We start from the raw sequence: 17206 nt of genomic DNA, 5'->3' as shown, positions 1-17206 counted from the left end.
CCACAAAAAGCAGAATGCCTTAATCTCACTCACATGGGGACTGGGCCAACTCCAGCCATCACTACAAATATACAGTGATTTGTTTTTAGCACATTCCTGACAAGACAAATGGCACACAGGATGCAAACGCTCTTCAGCCTTCTTCTTAAAGGCTGGCTCAGAAAGCCAGAAGCTTGCACGCTACAGTGTGCTGTGCCAGCCTCGTATCTCAGTATCATTAAACACAGAACTAGTATCAGTCTTTGCATACTTTCCTAGGCTTCACACATTCTTTTCATGTGTGTTACTAACATAAAAATTACACTGTTGTAGGTGTTTTTGTGAAGCCAGCTAAAAGGCAGTGCGCATGTGTCATATTTTCAGTACTTTAGCCACTCTCAAGAAAGGAGAGGGGAAGAGGACAGGCTGCAGCTTGCTTTCTTAATAACATGCAAAACCTTTAAAGCTCAGGTTACAGTAAGCATTTTGGCTCTAAGCTCCAGCTATGAAGCAAATAGCCCTCTCTCCCTAGAACCATACTGGCAAACTCCAATAATGTCTGAAGTGCAATGATGAGGGGCATCTGTGCCAAAAGAACCTGCTGGCTATAAGATACCCAAAATAATGTTTTTTAAATAACAAATTTTAAGATCTCCTGTCTCAAAAGCAATGTTGCCAGCAGGCATCACCTCACCTCCTTCTGCACGTGCCTTGGGGCTGAGACTTACCCCATTCCCTCTGTTACAGCGTATGGGTCCTACCTGATCGCGGTTTTTGTGCTGTCCTCTCACGCACGCTGGCTCTGCGTGACAGGCTGGGTCTAGTATGAGCTGGGCCTTTGGCGAGTCTTCTACCAAGCCCTGCAGCCCAAGGGAGTGCTTTATGGAAGATTGGACCGACCAGTTCTGGGGTCTCACCCAGTACGGTATGAGAAAGCTCTTGTAATGTTTTAGCAAAGGGACTGAACTCTTGCAAAAGACCATGAAAAATGTAACTAACTCCCAAGGAAATGTAAGAATACATGATGCATGATAAACCCCAAAAAGCAAGTCTGAAAGTGTCAAGGGTTTTTCTACTGAATTTCATGAGGGAGTGCAATTAGGCCTTATATAGCCTGTCCTTGGCTATGCTGCAAGTGGTTTAATGGAGCAATATCCAGTAAATAGAGAAATTAAATTATACCAGCATGAAGAGGCCATCCTCTTCAGAGCCCCTAAACTCTCCTCCAAATGGCAGCACTTCCTTTTTCTAGATCTATATACAACATGATGGTTCGGGGCCTTCCTAGAAATGAAAAGGCCCATTCTTCCTCACCTTCCTCTTTCAGTGAAAACATATATGATGAGAAACCACATGCACACACACGTGGGTTGGCGTGAGCCCCAAATGTGGGTACAGATGGCGTGTCTGAATGAATGGACACACAGAGGTCTCTGTGTAGGTAAGAACGTTTACCACGTGCGGTGTTGGGAAGCGCATGCATGATTCCAGCTAAACCCCACAAGATTGGTTGTAAGATGTTGTAATGTAAAGATCCCTTCTCGTATGTCAGAGCCGTAAAGTTTTGTGCCATTGGGATGGTGTCAGCTGGAGTTCAAAGATGAGACAGGCTGCAGGTAGGAAACAATTTCTAAAACAATTTGTGCAGTGGATTTCTGCAAATACGATTAAGATGCCTGCAACAGACACAGCCATCAGATCTAAGTGAGTCCTTTTTTATCTGATTTTTCTAATTAATGCCTGTTTTACAGAGTGGTAGACAAATCATCAGCTCGCCCTAGTTGGGTATGAGTCCTATGTCCCTGTTTTGCACAAGGCAAAAATGTCTTCATTGCAATTTCAGGTAGGCAGATTCAGCCCTGGAAGTATTTGGCGCCCTGCACCAAACTAGATACTGGCCACAGGGTTCAACATGTTTTCTATAAAATCAGCTTCAGCAGAGCTCTGTTGTCTCAGTGCTGTCTGTTGGGAGCACACTTGCAGAAATCACACAAAGGATCGTGTGGGTCACTTCCCCCATGTTGAGAAAGAAATGCAGGCCAGGTTAGGTGAACTGCATATGAAAAGGAAACTAAGGGCATACAGAGCGAAAGGATAACAGATTCTTAAACTGACTTCATCTTTAATATTCTGCAGTTGTTGAAGGAGAAGTCAACAGGAGCTTTGCCACTGATATGAATGAAACATTATTTTAGAACATTTGTTTAAGAAAAAAATGTTTTTTGAAGACATTATCTGAAGAAATTAACTCATTTAACATCAGCAGAATTCCATTTGCTTCATGTGTGGTCTTTTCTCCTATACCATTCCCACTCAGGGACAATATATTTTTGATGGGCAAGTACTCATTCTTTCCACTTCTTCATTCTCTGCTGGCCTCTTTAAGATCTCCCATTCTAGATTTGCAGCAGATTACTATCGTGGTACTTTCTAGCTCAAGTAAAATCAACCAACTTCCTCTCTTTTCTTTCCTTCTGGTCTTTAAGGCATTCTAGAAAGCCCAGGTGCCCTGGTGGCCAGCCCCTTGCTCTGTCTCCCAAAAGGCCTTTCTTCATTTGTTTGTTGTTAGCTCTGTCCAAGGATTGTTGCCTGCACTCCTCTGTGTATAAGTAAATAATCCTTGGTTCTTCCCAATCATTTTGTCCCCTCTGCTCGTGTGATTTATACAAAGTTGGAAGGCTGCAGGGAGAGACGAGATCCTCCCCAACTTTCCCTTTGGCAGGTTTTGCTGCCTTTGAGGACACCACTGGTCTTTGATGTGGTGATGGGCACTTGGAGTAAGGCTGAGAGGGATGTTCTCCAAACTTGACCTGGACAGGGAAATACAATTCCCTCCGAGAGGCTTCTTTTTACAAGACTGCAGGCCTAGTTTTTGTCCAGGTTTCTTGCAGCTGGGGGGTTCATGCACGCTTATAAATCATTGGTTATATATAAAACCCTACTTTTTCTGACGCTCAGGTGACTTTTACTGTTTAACTCCCCCCTGAACTCCTTAGTGGGGAAAAAAAAAAAACCAACAACCCACAAATCCATGCCAGTTTCGGCACCTTTGCTCTTATGATTGACACCTTCCCTCCACTGCTGGGTTAAGACCGCTGCAAGTGGGAATTCCTTCTCCTGAATTAATTAACTCTGCATTGTTATTGCCTTTGATCTACTGCCATAGGAACAGGAACAAGCACTGGAAAACCTCCATTTGTGTGCATTTCTTGCGCAAATAGCTCTGGACAGAATACTAAAGGCATCATTTAGAAGATGGTGGGCAGAAATAGTCCCCTCCCCAAAGCTGCTCTTGAGACTGATGCTCACTGTGGAAACTGCATGGGAACGGTTACAGACCTCTAGTGGCTCTGTTTATATAGCTCGTCTAGCTTCCTAATTGCTCACCAGCACAGTATTTTGGAAAGCCGTAGAGAGATTTCCCATAAGGATTACAACACGGTGTCATTTCATCTTCTCTGCATTTCCCATCCCGTTGTCTGTTTGTTTTATTTTCCTCACCATAACATCTGTCCCACATCGCTGAGAGATTTCACAATTGGAAACCTGCTATAAATTATGACAGGGAGTTAAAGGACTTCAGTGTTTGCTCTCTGCTATTTTTTTTCAAGGGACATTGGGTTAGCCACCTCTTTAAAATAAGCCTTCTTTTTTTTTCTATTTATATACTGATGTTTGTAAAAGCTGTCTTTAGAAACTGAAAAAAAAAGAGTATTTCTGTCCTTCCTGCTTGTACCCTTTTCCACTTATCTTCCATTGAATTCCTAGAGAAACACAAACTTCTGGAAGTGCTTGCAGAAAATAATCTTTAGCAAGCTCTGTCTCTAATGGCCCATGGGGACTCCAGATAAAAAACAATTGCTCACATTTTTATTCCCCAGCGTCAGACAGAGACTGTGGCAGCTTTAGCACTGCTAGTGCCAGCCTGCGTCACCGGTGCCAGGGCTGCGGGCTGAACTGGCCCCTGGTTCCCACCAAAATGGAAGCAAACAGTCTTGAATTCTATAGAGCAGGACAGCCAGCTCTGCTTGGCTCTACAGGAGGCCACAATTAGCGTATGAGCCTAGGAATAGTCAGGGTGACAGAGTTTCAGCATAACAGACTGCTTTATACTGATCAATGCTTTCAAGGTTAGTGTCACGTATCATCACCATGTAAGGACCATAGACATTTAAATGCGAAATAAAACACGCAGGACTATATTCTCATAATCCAGGGATGTCTCAGTTTTTGGTGACTTTACCTGCCACTGCAACTTTTTTCCTCTGAACCAGAAAGCAGCGGATACGGCTCCTGCAGGAGTGCTCTTGGCTCTCACGCACAGATGAGAGCATTATAAACCACAAATGTGGAGCACTTGCAATGCTCCACAAAGTCAGCCTTGCTTCCTCCAGCAGCCAGGAGAGAATCAGAGATTTATACGGCTGGAAGGGATCTCAGAAGATCACTTAGTCCAGACTCATGTCCCAAGGCAGGATCGTTACACTTATGTCACTCTTGGCAAATGCTTGTCTAACCTCTTCCTAAACGCAGGATGGCGATTCCACACCCTCCTCAGATACTTCTGTGTGTCATTATCCTTACTGCTTGCCTTCTTCTAACATCCAACCTCAGTCTCCTTTTCTGTAATTTAAGCTCATTACTTGTCCTATCCATCATGGATACAGAGAACAATTTATTTTCCTTTTCTTCCCAGCCACCTTTCACTTATTTGACAGCCGTAACCCTATCTCCCTCAGTCTTCTCTAGACTAAAGAAAGTCAGTTTGTTCATTCTTCCCTCCTAGCTCTGGTTTTCAAGACCTCTGATTATCCCCCAGCTGTCCTCTGGACCTTGTCTTGAGCACAGCACCCATGGCTGGACACTACACTCCAAATGCAGCCTCAGAGAGAACTGAGCAGAAGGATTATTTGTAGGGTACATGCCTATGTACACATCCTAGGAGAGCGTTTGTCCTTTTTGCATTAGCAGTTAACTCATATTTGGATTGTGACCTGGAACGTGTTTCAGATCTTTTTATGCAGAGTTGCTACTTGGGCAAAAATTCACCACCCTATATAAATAGAATAAATTATTCCTGGTGATGCCCATGTATAGAAACTGAGAACTGTCCTTACTCAAATGAACCCTATTTTTAAGACCATTTGGTTCTAAATACTTTTTAATTGTAGCTTTATATTTCAGTATATCCATAGTCCCCTTCTGGCTTTGTGGTAGCCAAGAATATGATATTCTTTATTCCATTGTCCAAGCTGTTCGTAATCGCCTAAAATCAGACTAACCCAGTATAGACTCCCAAGCAGCTCTTCTTGATCCACCTTTCTCTTTTTAAAAAATAACTAATAAATACTCTGTCTGTGCGGTTTTTCAATCAATATTGCATCATCCTAGACCAGCTCCGTCTACCACAGGTTCCCTGAATTTGCTTAGAAGTATCATGTTACACTGTGACGAAAGCCTCACCGCTGTCAAAATATAGGACTAGTATTGCTTCTTCCTTATCAACGAGGTTTTTCTACTCTGTCATGAAAGGAAATTTGACCCGTTTTACACACTTTGTTTTTGACAAATCTATGCTGGCCATTATTCATCTCTCTGTTTTGTTTTAGGTGCTTACCAAAGTTTGATTGTTTGTTCCAGTATTTTTCCGGGAATTGAAGTTAAACTGAACAATCTGTAATCCCTGGCTCCTCCTTTTTTCCCTTTTAAAGACAGGAACTACGTCTGCACTTTTGCAGGCTTCCAACTATGATCTCTGGGCTCCGTAAAATCCCAGAAGCTAGGCGAGGTTATGCCTAGAGCTTTTGTGGTTAGATAACTGGCTGGAGCAATTACCCTAGGATGAAATTCATCTGGCCCAACTGACTTGAACACTATCTGAAGGATCTTCTGATCTAGTCTTTGTTCTAGTTTTGTGATCTCACCTCGCCCTGTCATCAACGTTGATTGCAATATTTGTCTGAAGCGATAACAAATGCAAAAAAGGTATGAAACACCCTGGGACTCTGGCCATGAACTGTCCATAGCCTTTCTTCCCCACTGGCGAGCACGTTTTCAGTTGTCTGGGTCTTCCTCTTGCTGCTAAAGTAGCGATGGAAAAACTACTTGTTGCTTTAAAGTCTTTTGCTAATTGGATGCCATTTTGCTGCTTGACCTTTGTGATTTTGTCCTCACATACCTAGCCCAGCTTCTGAATGCTTTTTTCCCTGAGGCTGAGATCAAAGAAGAGCTGATGATTTCTCCGAGTTGATCTACATCTCCTATGAACTCTCTGGTTTTTGGATAGCCAATGCTCATTGCTGTTCTCTCCAAGGTGCTTTCTACATCATTAGAACATCTCACTTGCCCAAGGTCCAAAACGACATGCCTTTAATTACTGAGTAAGTGGATTTAATGGAATCACTGCTGGTTTATTGTGGTCTAGGAAAGATCAGAAGCCTGACCTTTGTTTCCACCTCTTACCAAATGTTAGGCTCCACCTGGGAACATTCAGTCTCTGCTGGTCAGTTTTTGTTTAACCTACTGTTCTTAACGTAAGTGATGAGTGCAAATCACAAAATCTTCTAACCCAAATCTGAATTTTACATAGTCCCAAATGCTAGAGATGATAGAAATGTTTACAGCCAGAAGTATTCTTCAAGTTCATCTCAACTGCTCATTAGAAAAACATCTTTTCTCTTTGGGGTACTTTTTTCTGCTCGCTTCCCTCTCAGCTGGCCTGCCAAGCTTGAAGGCAGAACAGACTAGGCTGATGGAGTGGGGAACATGTTTTTGCTTTCATACATATGAAAAACTCAAAATTCACTAGTAAGGTAATCATGCTAAACTCCTGCCTGCACAGAAACTCTAGCTTACCTTCCGTTGTCACATATTCTTCTCATCAGTAAAGATACTCAAAAGCTCGCTGCTTGAGGAAGCTGAAGCTGTAACAGCAATGCTGTAAGTACAGCAGTGTTACACCGCTATAATGGTGCTCTTTCAAAAGAGCAGCATAAGCAGCCAAAAGGGGAAGGAGTTCAGACAGTCTTTCTGTTGCCCAAGAGGAAGCGAATTTCAGATAGCGCTTCGGTTCCCTTTAGTTATGATTCACCATAAATGAACAGCTAAAACATCAGTTGATAGTAAGGCCATGCAAGCAGGGACTTCCAGAAGTGGAGACTCAAAGGAAAAAGCAGAGAAAGCTGGCCCCTTGCCTAGCTGTGAGTCGCCTTCCTTCCCATTCTGCTGCTTTTGTTTTTAGGGTTCCTGTGTGTTTTGCAGTGTCAGTCAGTTGTCAGAGAGGAGAAGACAGCCTTGCATGGGTTTTAGGTAAGCCTGAGATCCCAGGCACCTCCTAGACCCTAGACTGGGACATGGTCACTTCTGCTAACTGCTGTTAAACCAAAGCAATGATCTAGATCATAAAGCAAATAACAGAATAGCCTGCTGATAAACTGTGGTATATGGAAACTTACAGAATATTTATGGATTGTTAGAGGTTAACACTAGGAGCAAACAATAATGGCTGTGTTGGCCTCCCCTAACACAGTTGTTAGCCAATCTTAGCATGACAATTTTCTATGGTAGAAAAATTACCTCTGCTTCTCAGCCTGGGCAAATTGCACCAATAGCCCAGTATCCCACTGTTCAGCCGCTCTTAACGTGCCTTCTGGTCTGAATTTGTTGTGCTTTCAGCCACTGGATCTTATTTTGTCTTGTCTTACTTCTTCCCCATGTCAATATGTATAAATCATGTGTGACCCATGTGTAAAGAGACTGATGCAGAGAGGCACATAATGTATATCACATCTAAAAAGCAAGAGAGCATGACAGAGACATTTCCAGGTTTTATAGGGAATCATCAGAGACTACTTATCAAGAAACAAGGAAAAAACCACCATGCTTAGAAAGAAGGGAGAGAGGTGTGTTGTCAAGCTGGCAAAGAGACAGGGGGACATTAAATCTCCCAAACAACAGACAAGTTCTCCACTGTCCTGCACGTTACAACTGTTAACACCAGGTACAAAATGGGTATAAAATGACATTAAACCAAATAGTGGTATAGGGCAATGGATGAGATCTCTTCTGCCAGAAGACTACAATGGCCTATCTCTCCATCCTTTTTTTACAAATCCATATCACATTGAGCAAACAAAGCCTCACTGAACTTGCATTTGCCTGCTCTGCATGAGACCCCAAATGAGTGAAGATGGGTGAGGTGAATGAAGGAGCAGCATGCTACCATCTGCGTGCCTACACACACATGAACACATGACGACCAACATTAATGAAAGGTCCCTAGCAAATAAAGTTTCTCCCTACCAGTACATCCCATTATCTAAAGCTATGTTTATGTGAGGAATGCATTTACTGATTCAGATTATGTTCACAAAAACAGCCTGTTTGCTAGGATGGCTCAGCCAGGCAAAGTAAGGGACAACTGTGACACCTCCCCACCCCACCATGTCTCATCATACCTTTGGCTACAGTCCTGCTGGCAAAAACTGTGATAGAAAGAGTGGAGGACAGAGAAACGAGAGTGGGGGATGTGCTAGATGCCAAACACCTGATCTCTCTTCAGAGGGAATCCCTTGGCAAAAAAAGAATTGTCTTACAACAGCCTGCAGAACGATGGGCTGATACCTGAAAGAGATTAAAACAGTAAAGCTGTGCTCAGGCTGAGCTGCCATGTGGAAAATCCGGTGCTCTCCATGCAGCAAGGATCCCTGTGTGCTCCTATAGCTGGAGGGGAGGGGAAACTACTAGAAGTAGGAGGAAAGATTTATAAAAATGTATTTTCACATTTAAAGGCTAACCTTATCTTTGGAAATAGCTAACTTTATCCCTTGCAGCAGAAGCAAGCAGTCCACGTGCCTCACCTGTACAGCAAGAGGGGAATTCTTGGCCAGAGGGAGGTATTAAGGTGGAGAGAAGGACCTCCAGGCAAGGGAGGTTAACATAATTATTTACAATAATGGATTGCTTTTTAATAAGAACTATGAGGTGGCTTTCCAAAAAAACAGCCTCCTTTAGGGCCCATGGAGGAAAGGATCAAGTGAAACCAGCAAGGATCTGTGGAAATTTTCTAGCTAAGACTGGCAGAGTTTTGCAGAGAAAACATGCCGTTTGCCACCACTGCCCACCCCGCCTCAGCGCCCAGAGCTGTGCTGGCTGGCAGGACCGCAGCCATGCCACCCCTTTCTGTCCCTGCAAGAAGAGAAGCCTCACATCAAAGTCAGTGCTCATCTCATGACTCTCATGAACAAGAGGACGCATGGGGCAGGTGCTCGCTTCTGTTTTGTGATCCATCGTTCATGCGGACTCTCAAAGTACAGCTCTGATAAGCAATCTGTCTAATTTTCAGATTAAAAGAAAGAAGGCGATGTCAATTACTGCACTCTGCCACTGTCCTTGTTGCCATGGGGGGATTAAGCCCCACCCTGGTTTCTTCTGCTGAGCACAGACCTTCTAAGCAGCTTCCCTATCAGCCTGCAGCCTCTTGCATTCTCTAGCTCTTCAAGATACCTGCACTCACTGAGACATGCTGTGGTGGGATGCCTGTTCTCCTGAGGCAGCAAATGCTCACCGCAGTCAGAGGAAAGGCACTTGCCAGAGATCCCAAGGAAAGAACTGTGTGAGATTTTGCTAGGCAGCACTTTGTCTCAATGCATGAATCTTCTCAAATCATATACTCACTCTGGTTTTGTAAAGACTGGTGCAGATCAAATAAAGTAAGCAACACCATTTCCAAGGCAAACATTTCACATTTGACCTCTGTCATACCTGAGGTCCACATGTCCTACTTAACTTTCATCTTGCTATTTCTCGGGAGGCTGGATGAGCCAAGAGGAAGAAATCATAACAGGCTATGGGAGCTTTCTCACCTGCAGCCTACACTTCGGTCAAGCAGCACCCTTTGCTGAGGCTCCAGCTTGCTTTACAAATGTTTAAAGGGTTGATTTACAAAAAACTCTCAGGAAAACAATTACACATTTATTTCTATCAAACATTTTGCAAGGAAGTGATCCTGCCCCTCCACTTCGATAAAAGAGTTCTCCATCACAGGGGTGGCAGGAGAAAGAGAGTGGAATAAGGTAACTCTGCTCAGCTTGCCTCAATTTAATGAGCTCCTTTAGGCCTTATCTTTCACCCTGTGCTTTTCCCCATTGTGTACTTCTCAGCCTCATCAAAAAGAGCTTCTTTTCTTTTTTTTTCCTTTTTTTTTTTTAATCGGAGTCTGTTTGATCAGCCCTTTCCCCTTTCTTTCCACAATCCCCCACATCACGCTGGAACTGGTACCAGTGGAGCATGTCGGCTTGCCCTAGCAACAGAGAGATTAAGGGAACCACCAGCTCCCGAGGACGGGCTGGCTCGGACTTACTAATTAACTGCAGTGAAAGAAGTGAATGAGAACGGCCCTTTCTTTGGGGCAGAGGAGGCACTAGAGGTGGATGAAGGAGTTCAGCTAAAAGAAGGTCTCCCTCCCCCAAAACATGTGTCAACATTCAGACCAATCCTTTCTTAATAAGACTTTGTGTACGTACAGCATTTGTATGGATGGGAAAAGGCCGACAGCAGTCAAGCCTGATGCAGAAAACCATGGGTGGGACCGAAGTCAAACCATGGCCGTCCCTGCCTCGCATCCGGCTCCCTCACACAGCTGGGACCCGTGCGTCAGGTGCTGGTCGCTCCAGAGAGGCAGGTCCACGCGCGGCCTGGCGGGATGCGCGTGCCCCAGGCTATATACCCCTCGGGCACCAGCCGGCGTGCCGCACTGCTGTCCCCGGGCACAACGGGGCTTGTAGGAGGGTGACAGCAGCAGCCTCAAAGCTGTGACCCTCGGGAACACGCAAGGCAGGGCTGTGAGAAAGCCAAGGGCAGCTCAGCGAGGGAGGTCGGACAGGTCTGCAAGTCTGCCGCCGAGGCAGGGCTCCCGTACGGGGAGAGGGGCTGGGCCCTCCAGCGGTTTGTAATGCCACACGACCAGTCCTGCTGTCCCCTTCAAACCTTGGCATCCTCCTGGAGTCCACCTTTACTGACCATACCCAGGAACGACAGGCTACAGGTTCCTTTCACACCAAATCCCAGTCAGAGCCTGTCCATTTTCGGTCAGCTGTAGCCTCTGCTGGTAAATCTTTTCCGAATTATGAAACACTTGTGACATGTGTCTCTCTTTTTTTTTTTTTTTTTTTTAACGGTTACTTTTTGTTCTTGCTGCTTACGGGCATTTTGCCCTGGGCTGGGCATGGAAGTGAAACTGCTGAAATTCCCGTGAGCAGGGCAGGGTGGCTGGTGTTCCTGGCCCCAGCAGGAAGCACCAGACATGACGACAGGCAGCAACTTTTGGTAATTCTCCAGCCCGTTTCGCCAATCCATAAAGGCTTAGCCAAACTGGATAAGTTTTTAAAAAATCTTTGCACCTTGGTGGTTTATCCAAACTGAAAGGGCATCTCCTTGCATGCACTCCAGTAAGGCAGCTGGGACAGGGCCCCGCTCGTGCCCCACGCCGCTACCAGGCCGGTGGAAAAGGGGAAGCCTGGCTGCCGGGAATGCCTCGCTGTGGCATGGCTGCTGAGTCGGCCTCCAGCACTGGTCTGTTCCCCATTTCACTCAGCAAATCCTGTACACCCTCCTGCAGAGACCACGTCCCCAGAAACCAGCAAAACTTCCCCAGGGGAGGTGACTCTGGAGCCCAGGAGCTTTATTTCCCAGTCAAACACAAGAAACGCCAGCCCATGGTTCTGGATCCGTGTCCCACACCGATGCCTGCCAAGCCCCACGGGGCTGGAGGCACCCTCACAGTTTTCCCCGCTGGCACGGGGTGCCTGAAGCAGGCAGCATGGCCACGGCGGTGGGTGACTTGTGGGAGGACGGGACAGGCGGGCGGGTTCGTGGTCCGTGCCGCTCTCCTAGGATGTGCCACGTCCCGTGTCGAGCACCCGGAGGTGCAGTGCAGGGTGCAGCATGTTACTGGCTAGGGGAAGGGTTAGGTGACTAATTAGCTCTTTTCTACCTCTTCTGTTAGTGATACACGAGCCTCCCCAAAGATACTGTGGTCACTGAATACACTTCTGAAATAAAATGCCACTGAAAAGGGAACTGTAAAATCCTGCGCCTCACTCTGAAAGTGTGGGTTTTTTTCTCTCAGAAAAGGCTGTGGAAAAATGGTACTATCTTACAAAACAGAACTGTGCCTTTGCATATTTAGCTTTGGATCTGCTGGTATTAGAGACAAAGTCAGATTTTATTACTTTTTATTTCTTCTAGCCCTGCAGCACCAACACAGACAAGCCATTTAATGAACTGCAGAATCTTTTCTTTCTTGAGCACCAGAAGTGATTTTTTTTTTTTTACTGTATACTGGTTCAACCCTAACTTTGCTAACACACCATAAGCCATATATAGCATTTTGTAGCTTCATAAAACTTGCCTTTTTTTTTTATTCATGTGTACTGCTTTCCAGAGTTAATCTCTATGGACTTTAATTAAATTTGTGTGGCCTGCTGTTGATTTCATCCTCTTAAATTTTGCGGGACCTTGCCATATGTGTTTGTACATAATTGTTTTTCAGCGCAGACCTGTGCTTGAAATCTGCTACTGCCTGCAATGTTCTGGTGCCTGGGAAGCCAGGAAGCGCTCCAGAGCGGCATGTCCCCAGTGGAAACACAAAAGGGTTAACTCGCTGCTGCCTGCACAGACTATTTCATGGCACTCTTCAGATCTCAAATGCTGAGAAGGTACATGAAACAATAATCCCTTAGAGACCATGCTAAATAATTCAAAGTTAGCTAAAAAACAAAACAAAACAAAACAAAATCTTTAAAATATTTTGTTGTAACAGTTTGGCCTTTCTTAATATAGCTTGGAGGAGCAGGCTATCTGGCTGCTTTCCGAAAGTCCTTGTTATGGTATTTAATGAACCCTAGGGATCATTACACTATAAATATGCATCATGTTTATATAGATGCATTGGGCAACCTATTACAATGCTAGGGTTTAAAAGTCATTTCCATGGATTCCCAACCAAGATAAACTCATCCACACCCCCGAGGTGAATAGTATTTAAACCTGTGTTTGTATAAAGAAGGCAGTCAGGCTTTCCAGCACCTGGAAAATGGGCAGGCTTATCTGTTAGTTCTCTCTCGCCTTCGGCTTTTATATGTAAATTTGTCTGCAGGAGCAGTAATCGATAGTCAATGCCCTCTCTGTCTCAGGGCTAGTGGCTGCAGGCCAGCATCCCCTCCACTTGCAGGCAGGAGCAGCCCCGCAGCTGGAGGGGAAGCCCAGACCCGAGCCCCCTCTCCTCGGTGGGGGGACCAGGCTGGGAGCAGCAGCCACCTCCTCTCATCGTGCCTCTCTTGAGGGAACTCTTCAGGTTGGTTCCCCTCAAACCACCGGGACCTGCCAGCCAGAGCTGGGCAAAAGTGGTAAACTCCTTCCAGACAGCATATGCATCGATGGTTAAGACCACTTTTAAACTGCTGCTTGGCTTAAGTAAACTAATGCCCAGCTAATGGAATATTCTAATAGTACCTGAATTAAGCAGGATATTTTTAACACACATATGCATGTGTAAACACACACACCCCCACAGAAATATAGCTGGGGTGACTCTGTTAAGTTTTCTGAGAAAAGGACCGTGGGTTGATACTAAATGCGGAAAACATTACCCAGAAAGTGTTGGAGAAAGAGGGAACAAAAAAACCCTACGCCTCACGTGCAGCAAAAGTGGCTGCTACGTCGGTCGCAGACACACAAACAGGAACCGTTTCCCCAGTCGTGCCTCAGAAAGACCGCTGGAGAGAAACACAGTGCCTCGCAAGACTGAAAAAAACCGCAGTGGGATTTCAGGCAAGAACCCAATAATCTCCCATCAACCTGCTGCAACGGACTGGACCGGGAGCAAAAGCTAACTGCTAACGGCCAGCACACCAGGGCAACAAACAACCCTGCGGAGAGAAAGTCGGGTTTTAACCATTGCAAGCGCTCAGGCCACCTCGTTTAAAAGCTGTACCGTGCAGTATAATAGCTACGAGCTCCAGACTGCTCTTCCTCCCTGACAGCACAAGCTGCTGCTTGCTTCCACCTTCCCATATTTCCACATAGCCCACAGGCAAACTGGAGTGCCTTTGGTTCGGAAAGCAGAGCATTCCTTCCCAGCATCAAAGGGGCTACACCGAGGTGCATTTCTTGCTAGCGGCTTCTAGAGCTGCCTGAGCGGCTACTTGCCCCTGCCTGCTCTGCTCATCAGCACGCAGAGGTGTGTACGGCCGTTAAACTAACACTACATCACCTGGGATGCTGGAAGTCAGCTGCCCGGTTCCTTGCATGGGGGATGCGAGGCTCCGCCAAGCTCCTTGGGCGTTACTTTTCTTTCTTCCTCATTTCATGGGTTGTGTTGGGGTTTTTTTCTCTTTCAATATTTGCTTCCAAGAAGGGATTAGGTGTGATGGGTGTGGGGTGAATTGCACCGGCACTGCTGTATGAAGGAAAGAGATCCATCCGTAGGAAAGACGTGGGTTGTTTATTAGCAGCTTGCATGACTCCAGAAATCCCAAAGCAATATGCTGGAGACCAGCAGCACAATGACTGCGCAGAACTACCCTCTGTGTAATGGCAGAGCAGACCCAGCTTTGGGCATGTGGCTCCAAGGACAACACTTCGTTTCACATCTCCGATGGAACGCTTTTGTAAAAAGTCAAGTACAAGTACCCACATGGGATTAGAATAATAATAATAATATCTTGCACTTCAGTATAAAAAAATAGGGTGTGAAATCAAATGGCTGATCAGCGGTCACAGCTATTACCACACTGAGTCCTCAGCTGCTTTATTCCGTTCAACAAAGTAAAATATTTTGATGCAGGCCCTACAACACCAGGAACATAGTGCTTCATCTTGCTTTTACCCACAGGAAATGTGGAACGTCAACAAAACCAGCATTTTTCTGTCAAAAACCTGTGGAAACTGCTTGCCCGGGCAGAGAGGTGCTAAAGGAAACCTGGCCAGCCCCCAGCCCCGAGCCATGCCTGGAGCAGAGCACAGCTCACCCTCTGCGAGCTGGGGAGCTCTGCAGGGCTCACGGGAGGAAATAGCAGCAAAAACTCCTTTTTACCACTGAACTCAGCAGCTGCGCCTCCAAGTACACAGCTCTGACCTATTTCACCACACACACGCACCAGTTCTACACCAGCGTCAGCCCAGTGACATCAGTGGGATTGCTCCATCCCTGCATTAGATAAAACTCAGCCCCAAAAAAGATTCACTGAGGAGGAAGATGCTCTTTTGACATATTTCCTAGCCCAGCCACCCTTGCAGTAGACCAAACTCAGTTTTTGCTATGTTTGTTCATTTTCTACATCAAAGTATTTGTCTTTCGGAAGCTGTCAGCACCAAGCCAGGATACCGCCCCTCAGTCTGTGTGTTTACTGCCTCTCCTACTAAGAGATCCCAGTCAACAAGTGACTGAGTTGCAATGGCCGATGGACCTGAGTGACAAGAACACCAGTGCAAGTGCACTGGATCAAGGGCTGCTGGGGTGAGAAGGGGATGCCAGAGAGGCCAGGGAGCCTCGCCAGGAGCAGGGTCAGTGGCTTGGCTGCAGCACCGAGCAGCCATCACGCCTTGTCCCTTCCTGGTCAGTCCCCACAAGTCACTGCCGAGATCTGGCAGGGGTGACCCTTTGGGGTCCAGAGATGAAGCAGGGTATAACTCCCAGGAGACAGAGCAGGGGGACACACATCCGAGGCCTTTCTTGTTGGTGCTGTGTTGTATGGTCTTTCCTGCTTTCACCTCCTAATTGAGCTATTTTCTTTGTTTTCTCTGTTTTGCTTGCTTTCATCTGTTTTTTCCTGCTTGTTACTCTCACACCCTAACGTTTTCTTTCTGCTCTGGATGTTCTCTTTCCTTCTGACCCACTAGATCCTCTGCAGCTCCTTTACTCCCCTGCACCTCTCCCTGTGCTTCCCGCCACTACCAAGGTCACATATGTTCTTTTCCTTCTAAGCTCACCCCATTCCCCTGTCTTCCATTTTTCACTGCTTCAGAATTTCCTTCCATACTTTTCCTCCATTCAAGTCTCCCATTTGTCAGTGGGCATCAGGATCTTCAGCCAGCCTTTTAGCTACCAGTTACGGGGATGCTGGAAGCCAGTCCGGCAGAGCCTCTGGAGAACATTAAATAAAGCAGAAGGTGAGATTGGAAAGATGGCCAGAAGTAGAGTGAGCATGTGGTGTCAGATGAGAGAGATAAAACATTTTCTTGTAACTGATACTGCTGCCAACCGGTCTACTGCTGCCAGCACATAGGTGTGCCACCACACCTCAGCAGGCAAGCCAAGGGATTTTCATACCTCCTGCAGTGAGGATCCAGATAGGCTGTATAGGCCGTTTAAACCTAACGCCATCATTGCTGTTGACTACCCCTTACGTAAAGCTATGCTCAGAGCTCAGTAAGATTGCAAAACCAAGCTCCTATATTTAGAAAAAGACAGGCTTATGTTGCCGGTGAAGCCTTAACTCGGTCCTTGCCACGCGCATGTTACAGCACTTTCTTGCCCAAGACCCCGCAGGAAGCCTGTTGCAGAGCGGTGCCCCGGGACGCAGGACAACGCCGTGGGGGCTGGAGAGAGCCCTTCTGCCCTTACCTCCCATTCTGCGCTTCAAATGAGGCGGGCGTCTTGCAGAGCAAGTAGTATGTGATCACGTAATTACAGACTGTGCCATAATGCATGCTCACAAAAGAGCTGAATTAAGGCTGAACAGGCAGTTACAAGCACCATTACATCATTAGACTAATCTCTCCTTGGCTGGCCATGAAGGACCTCATCCTGTTCTCACTGAAGCCAAAAGACCATACCTCTATCAACTTGAGTGGAAGCTGGCTTGGGCTTGCCCCAAGGCTCATTCATTGCTGTTAGCTGCTAGTTGAGGCTGTACCCTTGAACGCATTAAACTTTTCATGCATAACTCATATACCACACCTAACACTTACACTTTCATTCAAGTAGAGACTTCAGCCCGGGTGCTGTGGGTGGTGGAGTGTGAGGGGAACTTGCTCTGCTGCCACGCTCGCCCTACCTGTTCAGCCTGTTGAGCTGTTAATTGCCCTCTTCAGCTGAGCAGGAGGGGAGGAGGGCTGCTCCTGCCCTGCACAGCCCGCAGCCGAAGCACTCCCAGCCACAGTGAACTGATTAAGTCTGTTTTCCCACCCTGGTGCATATATGAGAATGGGGCAGGGGCGGCTGGGA

General features: G+C 46.2%; 1 protein-coding gene across 4 annotated transcripts in view; it reads left to right on the top strand.

The window, feature by feature from the left end:
• RAD51B (RAD51 paralog B) overlaps positions 1-12689 on the top strand; it is a 489201-nt gene extending 476512 nt beyond the window's left edge. For 2 of the 4 annotated variants that reach the window (XM_052782386.1, XM_052782383.1), the window contains one exon: positions 12530-12689. In XM_052782386.1, coding sequence (XP_052638346.1) covers positions 12530-12546 — 17 coding nt within the window. In that variant the 3' untranslated portion in view covers positions 12547-12689. Of the gene's footprint in view, positions 1-9322; positions 9716-12529 lie in introns of those variants that run through there. The other 2 variants (XM_052782387.1, XM_052782382.1) reach the window with 1 other exon arrangement.
• Positions 12690-17206: the final 4517 nt, after the last annotated feature.

The sequence above is a fragment of the Harpia harpyja genome, chromosome 3, assembly GCF_026419915.1.
Source record: "Harpia harpyja isolate bHarHar1 chromosome 3, bHarHar1 primary haplotype, whole genome shotgun sequence".
NCBI lineage: Eukaryota > Metazoa > Chordata > Aves > Accipitriformes > Accipitridae > Harpia > Harpia harpyja.
This window is presented reverse-complemented; position numbering and strand designations above follow the sequence as displayed.